This window comes from Aedes albopictus, chromosome 1, assembly GCF_035046485.1.
Source record: "Aedes albopictus strain Foshan chromosome 1, AalbF5, whole genome shotgun sequence".
NCBI classification, from domain to species: Eukaryota; Metazoa; Arthropoda; class Insecta; order Diptera; family Culicidae; genus Aedes; species Aedes albopictus.
The window spans coordinates 55,393,107-55,409,353 of record NC_085136.1 but is presented as its reverse complement, the minus strand read 5'-3'; the positions used below and the strand labels follow the sequence as shown (position 1 = coordinate 55,409,353).

At 38.4% G+C, this 16,247-nt stretch overlaps 1 protein-coding gene across 2 annotated transcripts in view; it reads right to left on the bottom strand.

Annotated features, from left to right (window-relative positions):
- LOC109427498 (carbonic anhydrase-related protein 10) overlaps positions 1-16,247 on the bottom strand; it is a 213,329-nt gene that overhangs the window by 175,840 nt on the left and 21,242 nt on the right. For both annotated transcript variants that reach the window (XM_029855841.2, XM_029855840.2), the window contains exon 2: positions 5,080-5,781. In XM_029855841.2, coding sequence (XP_029711701.1) covers positions 5,080-5,131 — 52 coding nt within the window. In that variant the 5' untranslated portion in view covers positions 5,132-5,781. The remainder of the gene's footprint in view (positions 1-5,079; positions 5,782-16,247) is intronic.

Genomic DNA, 16,247 nt, shown 5'->3' with positions numbered 1-16,247 from the left:
TGAAAATGTTTTCTTATGTTTTCTTATTGCACGCCATCGTTCTCGTTTCAGCTCCGTCCAATTCCGTTCCAGCTTCGTTTGTTCGAGTTCCGCCACCGTCAAATGACACCAGCCCCATCCCGACTACATGTTACCGTCCCGACAGTATCCGTTTCAATTATTGTTCCGGCTCCGTTTAGCGACGCGTGAGTAAAAAATAAGTTTTTAAAATGACTTCCAAATGAGAGTGAAAAAAACATTTCTAATTGACATCCGATTGCGCACCATCCTTCTCATTCTAGCTCAAATGGCTGCGGTTGTCAATCCTCACCCGGATCCGTCCAATCCCGTTACGGCTTCATTCCTGTTCCAACACCAGCACCGTCCCGACCACATCCTTCTGTTCTTTTTTCGGCATCATCAAACGACGCAGGCACCGTTTTGACAGTGTCCGATTCTCCGTAGTAATTGTGTCACAACTAAATCACTTCCAAAATGGCTGCTAATTTGACAGGAATCTAGTTTTGCATCAAGTATTGTAAAGAAAGTATGCACGGTAACACCACTCACTCATGTTTGAGCTGAAGTGAAACAACACAATAAAATAGTAAATTGCAGTTCCAATGATTTAGCTTCATGATCGTAGAAAATTCCCCAGACTCATAAGTGATGCGCACCCGAAACCATGATTGGAAATCACAATAACATGATTTAGTTTCATGGTCCTATGAAATCCACCAGACTTATAAGCGATGAGCACCCGAAACCATGATTCGAAATCTCAATAACATGATTTAACTTCATGGTCCTAGAAAATCCACCAGACTCATAAGCGATGCGCATCCGAAACCATGATTCGAAATCTCAATACCATGATTTAGCTTCATGGTCCTCGAAAATCCACCAGATTAATAAGCGATGCGCACCCGGAACCATGATTCGAAATCTCAATAACATGATTTACCTTCATGGTCCTATGAAATCCACCAGACTCATAAGCGATGCGCATCCGAAACCATGATTCGAAACCTCAATACCATGATTTAGCTTCATGGTCCTAGAAAATCTACCAGATTCATAAGCGATGCGCATCCGAAACCATGATTCGAAATCTCAATAACATGATTTAGATTCATGGCCCTATGAAATCCACCAGACTCATAAGCGATGCGCTCCCAAAACCGTGATTCGAAATCTCAAAGATATGATTTAACTTTATGATTTTAGAAAAAAGTAACGCATTGGTAGCGTTACGAGACAATGGATCATACTATCATGATTACAAATCATGGTGTATTTTTATAAAACGAAAATGCACTAGGCTCATGAAATCATGAGTCGTTTTTATGATTTTTGGGAGCAGAATTTTACCCGTGCACCTCCCCGGTACAATCAACGCATATGACGACAACGACAGCAGGCAAGCAATCACACAGACGTGCAGCAGCCTCTGATTGCATCCCCCTTGGAAAACCCAGTCGGATTTGGTGAATCTAATTTGGCACGGATAAACACTTCTCGTAGGCGCCCGCCATGCCATGCCGACGCGCGGTTTCACACCACATAATAATTGAACATTCGTTTGCGCGCTAGGCATGGCTAGGCGGATGCGAACGAACAGCAGAAGTATCGTTAGTTGCCTCTCGGCCATGTTTCCCAGAGAGCGCCATTTCGCGAGAATAATTCAATTTGTTCTAATTATGATGTTTTCATTAAAATGCAACCGGCAATCGGGAATTATGCGCCAGATTACGTTTTATGTAGCATTCTACTTAAATATGAATTGAGTTGATTGGATGTGTAGATGGCTGGTCAGTAATGTTCGCTTGCTGTTGAAGGCAGAGCTGAAAATGGCATTTCGACATATGATTAAATCACCTACAGCTCATTTCAGAAGCTGAACCTGAAAGTATTGTATATGAAAAACTTGTGCAGCTAGACCAGTTCAAGCAATGCAAAGATAACCGTACACATCGTAGTTGTATTTTTGAAGGAATTTTCGAAAAAAAATCTAGGGGGAATACTGGTAGGAATCTGTGAAGGGATACTTACACGATTTATGACAGAATTTGTGTAAAAATCTATATAATAATTCTTACAGAACATTCACTTAGAGTATGTTTGTAGGATAATCCTAAAATCGCTAGGAAATGTAGAACTTTGACAATAAACATCACTTTTTGTACTTAGCATTAGCGTGGTGCTAGTGGTGGTAGTCAACCGCGCGACTGCTGGAAGGTTAAATGATTTCTTGGGGGAACCTTTGTTAGATTTCCTGAAAAAGTCCTTGGTAATATTTTTTCAGGAATCCTTTGTAGAATTACTGCAAAAATCAGCAAATAAACTTGAATATTTAAAAGCTTCGTATACGAAATTCTTCTGATTTTTTTTTTTTGAGAACTCATTTCTTCTGTATGATCTCTGAATATGCTTGAGGAACATTAAACCAAACAACAGGCTGTTCCATAGTGAAGCACAAAGCCAAAGAAAAAGAAGCACCAATAGCGCTCTTTGTTAACATATAGAAATAAATTAAATGAATTCAAATTCAAATGTAGTAGTCATTGGCTATCAAATCATGTGCATTCCCTCGAATCTCATGGAGAGATTCTTTCGAATCTCATGGAGAGATTCTTTCGAATCTCCTGCAGAGATTCACTTGAATCACGTGGATAGATTCTTCCGACTCTCTTGGAGAGAATCTCTGGAATCTTCTGCAGAGATTCTCTCAAAGTCTTTTGAATCTCCAAGAGAGATTACCTCGCATCTCCTGAAGAGATTTCATCGAATCTCCTGAGGAGATTCTTTAGAATGTCCTGGAGAGAATCCTTCGAATCTTCTGGAGAGATTTTCTCGAATGTCCTGGAGAAAACTCTCGAATCTCCGAGAGAGATTTCCTTGAATCTCCTGGAGAGATTTATTTCGAAACTCCTGGTGAAATTTTCTTGAATCTTCTGAAGAGATTATATAAAATCTCCTGGAGAGATTCTGTTAAATCTGTGAGAGAGCTTCTCTCGAATCTCCGGAAGAGACTCTCTGGAATATCCTGGAGCGATTCCCTACAATCTCTATGAGACATACTCCTCGAGAGGTTCTCTTGAATCTCCTGAAGAGATTCTCCTGAATCTCCAGGAGAGATTCTCCTTGGATTCTCCTGCGTCTCCTGGAGAGATTTTCCTGAATCTCCTGGAGAGATTTTCCTGAATCTCCTGGAGAGATTCTCTTGAATCTCCTGGAGAGATTCTACTGAACCTCTTGGGTAGATTCTGCTGAATCTCTTGGAGAGATTTTCTCGATAATATTGGAGAGATTTCTCTTGAATCTCGTGAAGAGATTCTCCTGAATCTCCTGGAGAGATTCTCCTGCGTCTCCTGGAGAGATTTTCCTGAATCTCCTGGAGAGATTCTCTCGAATCTCGGGGTGAGATTCTCTCGAATCTCGGGGTGAGATTCTCTCGAATCTCGGGGTGAGATTCTCTCGAATCTCGGGGTGAGATTCTCTCGAATCTCCTGGTGAGATTCTCTCGAATCTCCTGGAGAGATTCTCTCGAATCTCCTGAAGAAATATTCTCGAATTTCCTGGAGAGATACTCTAGAATCTCAGAGAGAGATTCTCTCGAATCTCAGGGAGAGATTCTCTAGAATCACTGGGAGAGATTCTCTTGAATATCCGAGATAAATTCTCTTGAATCTCCGGGAGTGATTTTTCTTGAATTTCGGGGAGAGATTCGCTTGAATCTCGGGGAGAGATTCTCTTGAATCTCGGGGAGAGATTCTCTTGAATCTCCGGGAGAGATTCTCTTGCATCTCGGGGAGAGATTCTCTGGGAGAGATTCTCTTGAATCTCCGGGAGAGATACTCTTGAACCTCCGGGAGAGATTCTGTTGAATCTCCGGGAGAGATTCTCTTGAATCTTCGGGAGAGTTAATCTCGATACTATGGGAGAGATTCTTTGGCATCTCCGTGACAGATAATCTCGAATCTCCAGAAATTCTCTCGAATCTTTTTGAGCTATGCTCCTGGAGAGATTGTCCTGAATCTCCTAGAGAGATTCTCCCGAATTTCATGGAGAAACTCGCTTGAATCTGCTAGAGAGATCTTTTGCATATCCTAGAGAGCTTTCTTGAATATCCTGGAGAGAATCTTTTAAATCTTCTGGAGATATTCTTTTGAATCTCCTGGAGAGACTCTCTTGAATCTCCTGGAGAGCCTGTCTCGAATCTCTTGGAGAGATTCTCTCGAATCTTATGAAGAGATTCTCTCGAATCTCCTGGGAGATTCCCTTGAATCTCATGGAGATATTCTCTTGAGTTTCCTGGAAACATTCTCTTGAATTTCTTGGAAACATTCTCTTGAAAATTGGTTGCGTTAAAATCTCGCGCTCAGTATTATACGGGCGTATCCTACTATGATCGGTTTCCCCTTCGTCGATTTTCTCTTCGAAGTATTCTGGGAAATTCGTTCAATGTTCGGATTTTCTCTTGGTGCATGGCCACGTTATTAATTAAAAAGAAAATCGATGAAAAGAAATTGATCATTGTAGATACGCCCATATGATACTTAGCGCAAGAAATGTATTTTTCGTGAAGTTGTATGACTGATTGATAATAATTTATTTACTCGAAAGCAACAAAGTGGTAAATAATAATAGTTTGATATTTGAGATTAATCTTGCCATAATGGAATTCGACAAAAAATCATTTAAGGTACACCGGGGCAAGTTGAAACGGGTGGGGCAAGATAAAACACGAAGTTTTAAAATAGATTTCAATACAATTTGGAAATTTAGCCTTCGCTAAAAGATGGTTTGAATCAAAAACTATGTGTTATGGCGATTGAACTGTTTAACATCATTAGAAAACATCATGTTAACCCGCTGTTTCATCTTGCCCCACCCGTTTCAACTTGCCCCGGTGTACCTTATGGTTTTGCTAAACATATGAACATATGTGACACTATGTGACAGATACGCTAAAAATGCCCATAATTTATATTTTAAGCTATGGCGGGACGGCGGGACAGAACACACAGTAAAAAAAGTTAAAATGACCTAAATGATCAAATAACTAAAAATGATATTTCAGTTTAGAAAATCACTTACCTTTTCCTAAGACTAGTAGTATGACTATATTTACACCTAATTTAGCTAGCATTGTTGCGTTTCTTTGCACTACTCGTTGTCGCCGTAGAGTAAAAAAAAAACTTCACCTTCCAAATCTTTCTTCGCTTTTCACCACACTTAAACTCCCTTCTCTAATTAGTAAACCCCTGCCACTACTCGTTTCAACGGGCAATTATTTTTAATTAACTCGCACATCAAAACTAGAACTTCCGCTTCTTGGCAGCCCCAGTCTTCCCTGCAATCAAAGCCAACTTTGGTTCACTGTTGAAGCTTAGCCCAGCTCGCTGAGCTGGTTTTGCCGGCTGGCCGAAAGGCTGTCACAGCAAGCTGGTGGCGTTTTTCGCCATTTTTTCGATGATTTTGCCTTCCCCTCTGTACTGGAGCTGTTCACTGGTTTTTCTCAACTCGTGCCCGTTTTTTTCCACCACGTATTTCTATATTTCTGCTCAAAACTTTCCGATTTCGGTTTATTTTTCTCACTTATTTAACACTCGGGGGCGTCGTGGTCATCTGCCCGCCGGAGGTTTGGATTTGAAACACTTTTCCTGCCACTCGGTAAAAATTCTTCCATCGTGTCGGCGGCGGCACTACTGTCGCTGCTACAACTACGGTCGTTTGGTGTCGGACCGTTTAAAACCGCAATCGAACTCATTTTTAGTCAGAATAACACCACTGTTAAAACTGAAAAAAAAAACGAGAAAAAATGAACATTCGTGGTTGCACAAACGACGGAACGTGTTAGTCGGCCAGCTTCTGGGTACGGAATTTGGAAACACTTTTTTTTCGTACTCTTCGGGGGTTTCTGTGTTCGTTCACTGTTGGATTGTTGTTGGATCTCTCTCCCCCGTCCTCTATGGCGAGGAATCACTTAACTTAATTTGATGATAAAGTGGGGATTTTTCACACAAGTGTTAATGGTTTGTGCTGTGGAACGTTGGTTGTTAAGAAAATGAAGTTTAATCTGAATTTACAGTCTCTGATATTTTTGAGCTAAATACTATGCTTTCGTGTCTGTTATCTGGAGTTATCGATTTACACAATTTCATAATTTTATTCACATGCATGGACGAGTTAATGCAGTTCTACTTAACCCATTGACTCCCGATGTATGCTCCAGGGATTGCAATAAAACAAATAATGATTCATCTATGGACGGAAGCTTCTATGCAAGCCCTATACAATGAATCTGGCGAATTTAATCCAAATGTATATGCTGTGCGAGCAGCTTCTATGCCACCAAGTCATAGCTCTTTTCTCGGTTCCTATGTAACCACTAACTGAATAACATATTGAGAAGGCGCTTTTTCAGATTTTTCGCAGTTGTTGAATAATAGCTATACGGCATCCCCAAATTAATCGATTAAATATTATTAGGCTATGGATACCGTAAAGCAATACATGTGGAACCGGACTACCCATGTTTGCATAGGTGACGTAAGCACCATTGTAGTTTTCAACAAACTTTGGACATTTTAACAAAGAAAAATGAAAAACTTTTTTCACGTTTATATCTAGCTAGTGATTAGATCTTGTGCTCTATTGAATAGAAATGGTCACAATTATGCACATGTGATAGATATTGTGAATGCTAACATTGTCAATGGTGGTTACGTCAACTGGCAGTGGAATTATCGCTTTTAAAATTGAATAATCAAAGTACTTGCCTCTACATGGAATCGAACTCCCGATCTCCGTATGCACTGGTCCCGATGATGTACTCGCTACCATACTGCTATATATAAATAGCATAGAAAATAGCCTGGCTTCATAATTGTATACAATTATACCACAAGAAACCTTACCCTACTTCATCTTGCAGTAAAACCATGTGAAACGTCATACGCAATATTGTTTACATTAAACAAGCTGTGTGGTTCCGCCAACAGGTTCTTCGTCTAAGCTTCTAACTGAAAGAGTGTTCTTTAAACAGCTACGAAGCGCTTCTGTTCTGTGTATTTGGCAACATTACAAAACGTACTGTATAAAAGCAGAAATAAAAGCAACCCAAATAATTTCACAGCATAGAGATGGATAGCTGTAAAGTATTTGTGTAGTAACTATATGTATCCCGTTTGTTTGTTTTGACAATAATGTTAACACCCGACAAGCCGTGTTGATATACCAACAGTTTCTTTATTACAGCTCCTAGCTGTAATCATATCGCATAACGACCTTCAAAGCGCTGCTGTTTTGTGGGTTAGCATTTCGAATTGTACTGTATAGTAGGGTAGTGGAGGTATTTTGGACCGGGAGGGTATTTTGGCCCACCTAGGGAGTTTTGTGATATTTATCACATAATCTCTACTAAATTTTGGTACATTTTTATTGGAACACGAAAAGTATTCAACTGTGTGATGACCTTTATTTTGGATGTCAGTTAAATATGCTGTTCAGTATCAAAAATAGAGAAAATATTTTCACTTCCAATGAAATGCACGGAAAAGCACCAAAAACAAAGAAGGTGCCAAATTTGTAGTCGGCTTCGAAAAGGTGTTAAATTTAACAAATAAATATTTATTTCATGTGAATGTAGTTAGGGCCATGTAAGAACTCAAAATAAACTGCTCTTAACTTCGGTGGAGCGATAATATTTACTAAAATGGTGGTTTGAGGTATGGCCAAAATTGGTTCAACATAATCAGATGTGGACATATTTTGGACCACCTCTCAGATCCATCTCTCCAGTTCCTTCTAAAGGGAGAAAATATTCATGCCAATTTAATGTACTCTGAAAACAGATAAATAGAATAAGATGGGACCTCCCGTGATCTGGATTGTTATACGTTTATTTCACAATGAGATTGTTGTGGATTCGATTTGTTCTAACAACTTTTCGCTAAGTTATTTCGTTTCGATTCGATTTGTGCCCTAACAACTTTTCGACAAGTTGAAGTTTTCAGGTGTTCAGCCATCCAGTTTAGAAAAGTTGTCCTTCTCAGCAATAAGTTGATGACTGAGACAATGTGTTATCTAATGTATGTTTGACAATTTATGTATCATTCAAATTACTTTATTTTTGATGGCCTTTCCACTCATTACAATATGTGTGGAACGCCCTTATATTTAGCAAAATCACTAGACTTTCACACTTCCTGTGAAGCGTTACGTAATTTATACTTGGTGACTTACGTCATGCAATAGTTAATAAATACACATTTTGCGAAACATTTTTTTTATGAAACATCATACTATAATACGTAAAAACTGGAAGTATCAACAAAATTTCACCTTTTCTTACCGTTACGTAATTTTTTATTTCCCTTCCTCAAAAAATGAATAGAAAAGATGTAGACTTCAAGAAGTTTTAACTATGTTTGAATTTTTGCTGAGGTGGCTCTCGGCTGGGTGGCCAGCGAACCGGGAAAACCGGGAGAACCGGGAAAAGCCGGGAATTCATAATCACCGGGAGAAAACCGGGAAATATACGGGAATTCAGATTGCCACCGCGAAAACGTTTTAGTTTTACGTTGAACGTTTTTTTTTATTCTTCATGAGAATAATTTGTAGTGCCGCGCTTGTTGTTGGTTGAACACAATGTGCATTGAAAATACAGCGTTATATTGAGTTGTTAAAAATTTTATTAAATAGGTTATTGTCGTTAGTGAGCCGAATTTTAACAACAGTTATGTTCAACTAGACTGAAACCAAAACAAATAATTATTTTATATAGAACATAACAGACGAACACAAAACAATGTAGCCAAAGCTTTACACTTAAATTTGCGAGTGAAAAAACTGCAAAATAATGCAAAATTCAAACATAATAGAGGAAATTACCTATTCTCGGCCGTTTTGTTCTTTTCGTCTTTAGGGGTTTTTGAAACCTATTGAACTCAGAGTTGGTCTCACATCCTTCCCAACTAAGCTGAATTATATGGCCAAGTTTCAGGCAATTTGGCTGACAAAAACTCCCCATGACGAAGAGAACAAACCTGCCGATAATACCCACTGTCACCCTATAATGTTCTAGCTTAAGACTATCTCGAACTCTACAGCAGAAATTTGCGTTTTCTCAACGCTAGCGCAACAGTATCATTATAACTGTAATATAATTTCTCTTTATCAAGTTCGAATACTTTTCATGAAAGCCTGTGTGTTAATATTAGCTGAATCTGAACATGTTATTTAAATTAAATTATTGAGAAAAATCTATAAAATTTTTACACTACTATCAAACATATTGTGTTAACCCTAGTGGAAATGATATTTTGACGTTCAACCTAAAAAGGAGAAAAAATGTGGAAGTGCTTTACAGTTGCAAAAACGCACAAGTACAGTTTTTACAGATGCCTATATTATGTTTTATTGGAATTTTAAAAAATTGCCACTAGGAAATGGAATTCGTAGGAGATTATTTCTGAGTTACCCAAAAGATCCTCTTGAAATTGCTCCAGGGATTTATTCAAAAGTTTCTACGGGAAATCATTTTTTTCTTCTAAGATTTCCTCAGAAATTACTTATGAGATTTCTACAGGGGTTCTTTCTAAAATTCCGGCGAGTTTCTCTGGGAGGAGTTTTTTTTTGTCTTCTGCAGCAGTTCATGCTGGTCCATGCTTTTGTTCTTGGATTTCTCATACAGTTTCTGCTGGATTCCCTCCAGAATAGTCTTTGGGATTTCTTCAGGATTTCTGTGGATTTTTTAGCAATTCATTTTGGGAATCCTCTAGGAATTCTAATAAGTATATAGACGTCAAAAGGTAACATTGTGTAATTTTTACTAGGTCAATCCCAAGAATCGGTATAATGAATTAACTACATCGGCTGTTTTCCTACTCTCCGCATCGACCAATGTGGCGCTAGCTTCTATGCGCGAAAAACCGCTAAAAGTAAATCGCAAAAATATTGTATGGCGAATAGCATCTAAAGGCACATTTCTCGAAGGGGAATACATTAATCAAAAAAATATTTGGTAGTATTTGTACACAATGATGACCGGTTTGGTGCCTACCAAATATGTTTTTGGTAAAAGCTTGTCATTTCGAGAAATTCAAGTTTAGATGCTTTTCGCCATACAAATTAAAACTGATTTACTCCTGCTGATCAACTGTGGCCGCGCGCCAAGCTGGTAGTCCATTAGAATTTCTGAAGAATAGGTTCTACAAACACTGTATTTTTGTGTAACTGTAAAAATACTTCCTCAATTTTAATTTTGTTTCTTTGCCATTAATCATATTTTTGCTTGATTACATCATGTAAGAAGAGTGTAGATATTCTAAGTCATTAAAGTTGCCATTACGAACAGTTCCTGTACCGATAGTTTTTCAATTCAAGTAAAAATATTAAAGCCGGGAAAAAATATAAAAATTCCGGGAAAAACCGGGGGAAAACCGGGAAATCAAAATCTGCAAGTCACTGGCCACCCTGCTCTCGTTTTATCAATCAATTGAAGTTTAATTTGGTGGTCCAAAATAGAAGCCCGAGATCCTTCAGAAGTTTTGATATTTCTTGTATTTACTACATCAATTTTGAGTTCTGTTTAGCCTTTTCGACAGAAAACATGTTGCTCTAGGTAATGCCTACTGAAATTATCCATATTTAGAAGCGGGAACCTTCTGAATTGTCCATCCACTTCCTGTTCGATTTGTTCAAGTTTTCATATCTTCCGGAAAATCTCCAGGAGTTGGAATAGAGTGCGGTAAAGGCAGCCCCAATGACTAGTGATTGATTTCTGAAAATCGAGTTTGGTAACTGTGTGGTGCTTGTTTTGCAGCCGTGTATTAACTTATGGTTTATATTTTAGTCAGCGTTGACTGCATCAGTTCGATTGTTACACAAGAGAAAGCAAATGACTGAAGCTTATAGCGCTGAAAATGTTAGTTGGGATCAGTGCTGAAAATTTCATTTCGTCATATCTAAAATCAATCACCCACAGCTCATTTTAGAAGCATGGTATATGAAAAACTTGTGCGGCTAGACCAGTTCTGCAAGAAAGTCACGGAAAAAACGATATTTTTCGAATATTTAAGGTAAATGTCACGGACTACCTTTGAAAAATGCCAAATGATATTCACCGTGAGTAAGCAAAGCACGTAGACTCGGTCAACCAGATTCAAAGCCAAGCTGGTCCCCGTGGTGTAGTTGTTTGCTTTGGAGACTATAACTTGGGAAAATTAGTCTGGAATATTGATGAGGAGTGTTCTGCTTATCTACCGATCAATGCGTCAACTGAGCAGGAGCTAGCCCTGGTTGAATCCATGTTAACAGCTGGTTACTATCAAGTTAATGATCTTCTGAACGCGAACGGTAGGCTTCTTGACTTGGTTTTCGTTAATGACCCATGCATCTCGAGTCTCTTTGAGTCTCCATACAGCTTATTAAAAATTGACGTTCACCATAAGCCGTTTATTTTAACTGTGGACAAACGTTTCCGCGATGAAGAATCTCGACCAGAGTCCTCTTCTAACATTGACTACGATTTCAATCGCTGTGACTATCAAAATATCAACGAAAGAATCGCCTCCATTGATTGGAATCAGCTTCTCGAAGGAACTTCTATCGACGATGCAGTATCCGCCTTTTATAATACTCTTCACGACATCATTCAAGTAACCATACCTGTTAGGCGTAATCGACATGCTAAACAGTTCAATCAACCCTGGTGGACACCGCAGCTACGCAACCTGAGGAATCGTCTCCGTAAGATCAGGAAATGCTTCTTCCGCAACCGAAACCACTCGAATTTGTTGAAGCTGAAGCATGCTGAAGAGGAGTACAACCGGCTACAACAGGATCGCTTCCGGGAGTACATCGATAACCTTCAAGAAAATTTCAAACAAAATCCATCTTCTTTTTGAACGTACATCAACAAACGCAAAAGTTCAGCTCGTATCCCGGTTGATGTTAGCTACTGCTCTCGTAGTTCATTCTCGTCTGCCACAACTGCGAATCTGTTTGCTGATTTCTTCCGTTCCGTTCACGACGATATCCCGCCTCCGCTGTCCGAAGAATACTTGGACAGTCTTCCGTCGTACATCCTTCGGCTTCCGCAGGTAACTTTCAATATCGATGAAATTTTACACGCTCTAGTCTCAGTGCAGTGGATGCGTCAAAAGGTCCCAGTCCTGACATGATCCCACCTATGTTCATCAAGCAGTCTTTGGCATCACCGATCACTTCGATTTTCAATCGTTCATTGCTTGAAGGAGTGTTTCCAGATGCTTGGAAGCAGCCCAAGAAACAATTTTTGCTTTAAGAAATGTTTCTCAAAGCAACGATGTTAAACTGGAAGTCGTATTATATTTGAATAATTTTGAAATAAAACTGTTCTTCAACTCTTCTTCGCCCAAAAATGAGAATCTATTCAACATCAACCGTTCTATAAGCACTATGAAATAAATGTTTATCGAATGATCGTACATCAGTTGTGAAACTCTTGTTCTACGTTAGAACCATCGGCAATTTACACAAACATCAAAAACTTTTCTTTAACGTTTATTAAACAATGTTGTATGACGCTATTTGTTTAATCATTTAAGAATGGTTTTAGAAACCATTATTATGCACTAGCAGCATAGTGCATAATAACAAGCTTTCTTCGATATTTATTCCACCATAATACAATCAAAACATGCTGGAGCCGTGATACAACTTACGAAATTTATTTCTATTTATAGAAATAGTTTTATAATTGCTACAAACACGATTCTTAAACGTTTCTTCAATATCATTGTAACAATAAAATGAGAAAAATATTTAACTTTCTACATTTCTACATTATCTTTATTTTATTACATTTTATGGGACAAATCACATCAATGGAAAGACTCGAACTCTGGACTTTTGGGTTCACACTCGTCTGCATCCGCTCTGCTTCAATCCTAATTACATGAATCGGCAGATTTAAAGCAGTATATAAATATTCAATCCCTGAGTCGAATACATTACCGTACATATGCTGCTTAAACATTGCTTAAATATTATATTCAACTGATTGTCTTCATAAACATTGAAGTTGATCAATGTTTGAATAATTGTAACCGCAACGTTTAATCATAAGGCATGCACGCTAATTATTTTGCTAGTCTGTCAGTAATTCACAGTGTTGTGTTGTGTGATTGGTATCGCTTCGAACTTTCTTTATTTCAACGTCCAAACAAGTGAACTTTATTTATTTTCACTGCTCCTGTTTTGTGCCGGGAGGAGAATGTGTAAAACTTGTGTATATCTTCAGGCAGCTATTAGATATGAACCTAAGGAAGCTGAGCCCGTTTTGATCGGTGGCACCATAGTGGATAGAGTAGATTGTCAATATCAAACAGAGGAGCCGCCCAGGATCCTTTTAAGCTGCATTTTCTGGTGTTTTTGTTGCCGATTTTGCTGTCGTTGGAGCGTGTAATGTAAAAGGTGAGTCAGAATGTTTCTAAAAGTTTGTTTGATCTTCCTAGCCGCGGTTGCTCTTTTTAGGCTCCTAATCAGCAATCGTGTTTACAAAAAGGGGCAGGGTGAACAACGACACAGTACCACTGCTAATCAACATTGCTTGAATAAAAGTGTAACATTTGTTTTAAAGAAACGTGGTAACAACTTGTTGATAAGCTATATCAGTGTAGTTGAATAAAATGATCAAGCAAAAGTTGTTAAACTTTAAATAAGCTACTTGTTCCATTGAAGATCTTATGTGGAATAACGGCATCTAATACATCGGAAGCAGCTTGTATTCTATCATTATTAGAACACTATTGGACAGATGATGTGAATACCTAAGCAACTGTCTTTAAACTTTTTTACCATTGGTTATTCAATAAGCAGAAATATGTTTAACAAACGTGCAGTTTTCACTGCATGAAACATTTATTCGCCATTTTGTTCAACATATACTCTTTTACAACTGTCGGCGCCTTTGTAGCACATTTAATCAACTGACATGCTTATTAATGATTTTGAATTGTTACTTGAGAGGCCTCTATCACCCCAATTCACAAGACTGGCAGTATGCACAGCGTTGAGAATTATCGCCCGATATCTATACTAAATTGTCTCACAAAAGTTCTCGAGAGCCTAATGCATGACGCACTGTACCCAGTTGTTCAGTCTACGATATCTGATTATCAACATGGTTTCGTAAGAAAGCGATCTACAACAACGAACCTCATGGCATACACTCACGCCATAATTAGCGAGCTGGAGAAGCGTAACCAAGTCGATGCCATTTACGTTGACTTCTCCAAGGCATTCGACAAAGTGCCTCATGAGTTAGCAATAGAAAAATTAAATCGCCTTGGGCTTCCATCATGGATTATTCGATGGTTGAAGTCCTATCTTTCGACGCGCAAAGCGTTTGTCAAAGTACATGACGCTAAATCAAACGTATTTGACATTCCCTCTGGTGTTCCACAAGGCTGTCATCTTGGCCCGCGTATCTTCATCCTTTTTATCAACGACCTGTGCAGCAAACTCAACTCTAACAAGCTTCTGTATGCTGATGACTTGAAGCTTTTCCGCGTGATTAAGTCGCTTGTGGACTGTTGTGCTTTGCAAGCTGACATCGAGTGCGTGTCACGCTGGTGTAATGTGAATGGAATGCAGATGAACGTGTCCAAATGTAACGCGATCACGTTCACACGTCGCCAGTCTGCTACTACGTTTGTTTATTCCCTCAACAACACGCCACTAAAAAAGATTAGCTCGATTAAGGACCTCGGTGTGGTGCTTGACAGCAAGCTTCGATTCCATGATCATGTCGCGGTGACATCTGCAATGCTTTTTGCGATGCTCGGTTTCCTGCGCCGCAATACAGCTCAATTCGATAATGTGTATGCTTTAAAGTCCTTGTACTGTGCCTTAGTGCGAAGCGTGCTGGAATACGGAGTTCAAGTCTGGGCACCATACGGCTAAAATATAAACGACTCATAAGAAAGTCATCATTCTTAATAAATAATTCCAAAAGTCCCAGTGAAGAAACAGGGGTGCAAGCAGTGATAAATAACAAAATTTCCATAAACAAATAAAAAAATGCATAAATAAATCAAAAGTTTCTATAAATCATTGATTTTTGGGCAATTAAAAACGTCAAAAATGCAATGAATAATTCAACTGTTGCAATAAAAAAAGCCATTTTCCCACCAAATAACTTCGAATTTTCCATAAGTAAATCCGATTTTTCCATAATAAATTAGAAAATTCACAATAAAAAAATATCGATAAAGCAATAAATAATTCAAAAAGTGCAATAAACGAAAAAATAAATAATCAATAAATGTCAAAAAATGAGCAATAAACGTAAATGCATTTTGAGCCAAAAAATCAAGTAGACCATGCGGCGAAGCCGCATAGAGGATTGAGGAACTGAGGCGGCAGAAGGCCGCCGAAGTTTCCTATATCCGATGCACCGTAACTGCATCGATTCAGTTCTAGGCAAACCACAGATCCAAGAATTTGCCCGGTGTAATGCAAACATAGATGTTATCCCTTTTTAGGTCCGACGAGCGATAACGAATTCGGACAGCAAGCAATTGCTCGATAAATTGCAATCATAGTTACGCAAGCTTTTCAGTCGTTTCAGTCATATAAGTGCGATTCAGCATTTCACTGTCTCATAATTTCCTGCATTTGTTTTTCATGGGTAATTTCGTCATTTTTTATTGCATTTTTTGAATTTTTTATTGCTTATTCGATATTTTTTTATTGTGAATTTTCCAATTTATTATGGAAAAATCGGATTTATTTATGGAAAATTCGAAGTTATTTGGTGGGAAAAATGGCTTTTTTTATTGCAACAGTTGATTTATTCATTGCATTTTTGACGTTTTTAATTGCTCAAAAATCAATTATTTATTGAAACTTTTGAATTATTTATGCATTTTTTTATTTGTTTATGGAATTTTTGTTATTTATTACTGCTTACAGCCCTGTTTCTTCACTGGGACTTTTTGAATTATTTATGGGAAATTTTGTATTTATTATGGAACGTTTAATTGTCTGCCGGCACCATACTACGATGTTAATGTCAACCGTATCGAAAATGTCCAGAAACGTTTCATAAGGTATGCTCTACGGAATCTCCCATGGAACGACCCGGCTCAACCGCCTCCCTACGAGCAACGATGTGAACTAATAACTCTACAACCGCTAGCAAGTCGTCGTATTATGCTGCAAAGACTTTTCATTTTTGATGTCATCAAGAGCAATATCGACTGCACCTCCCTTCT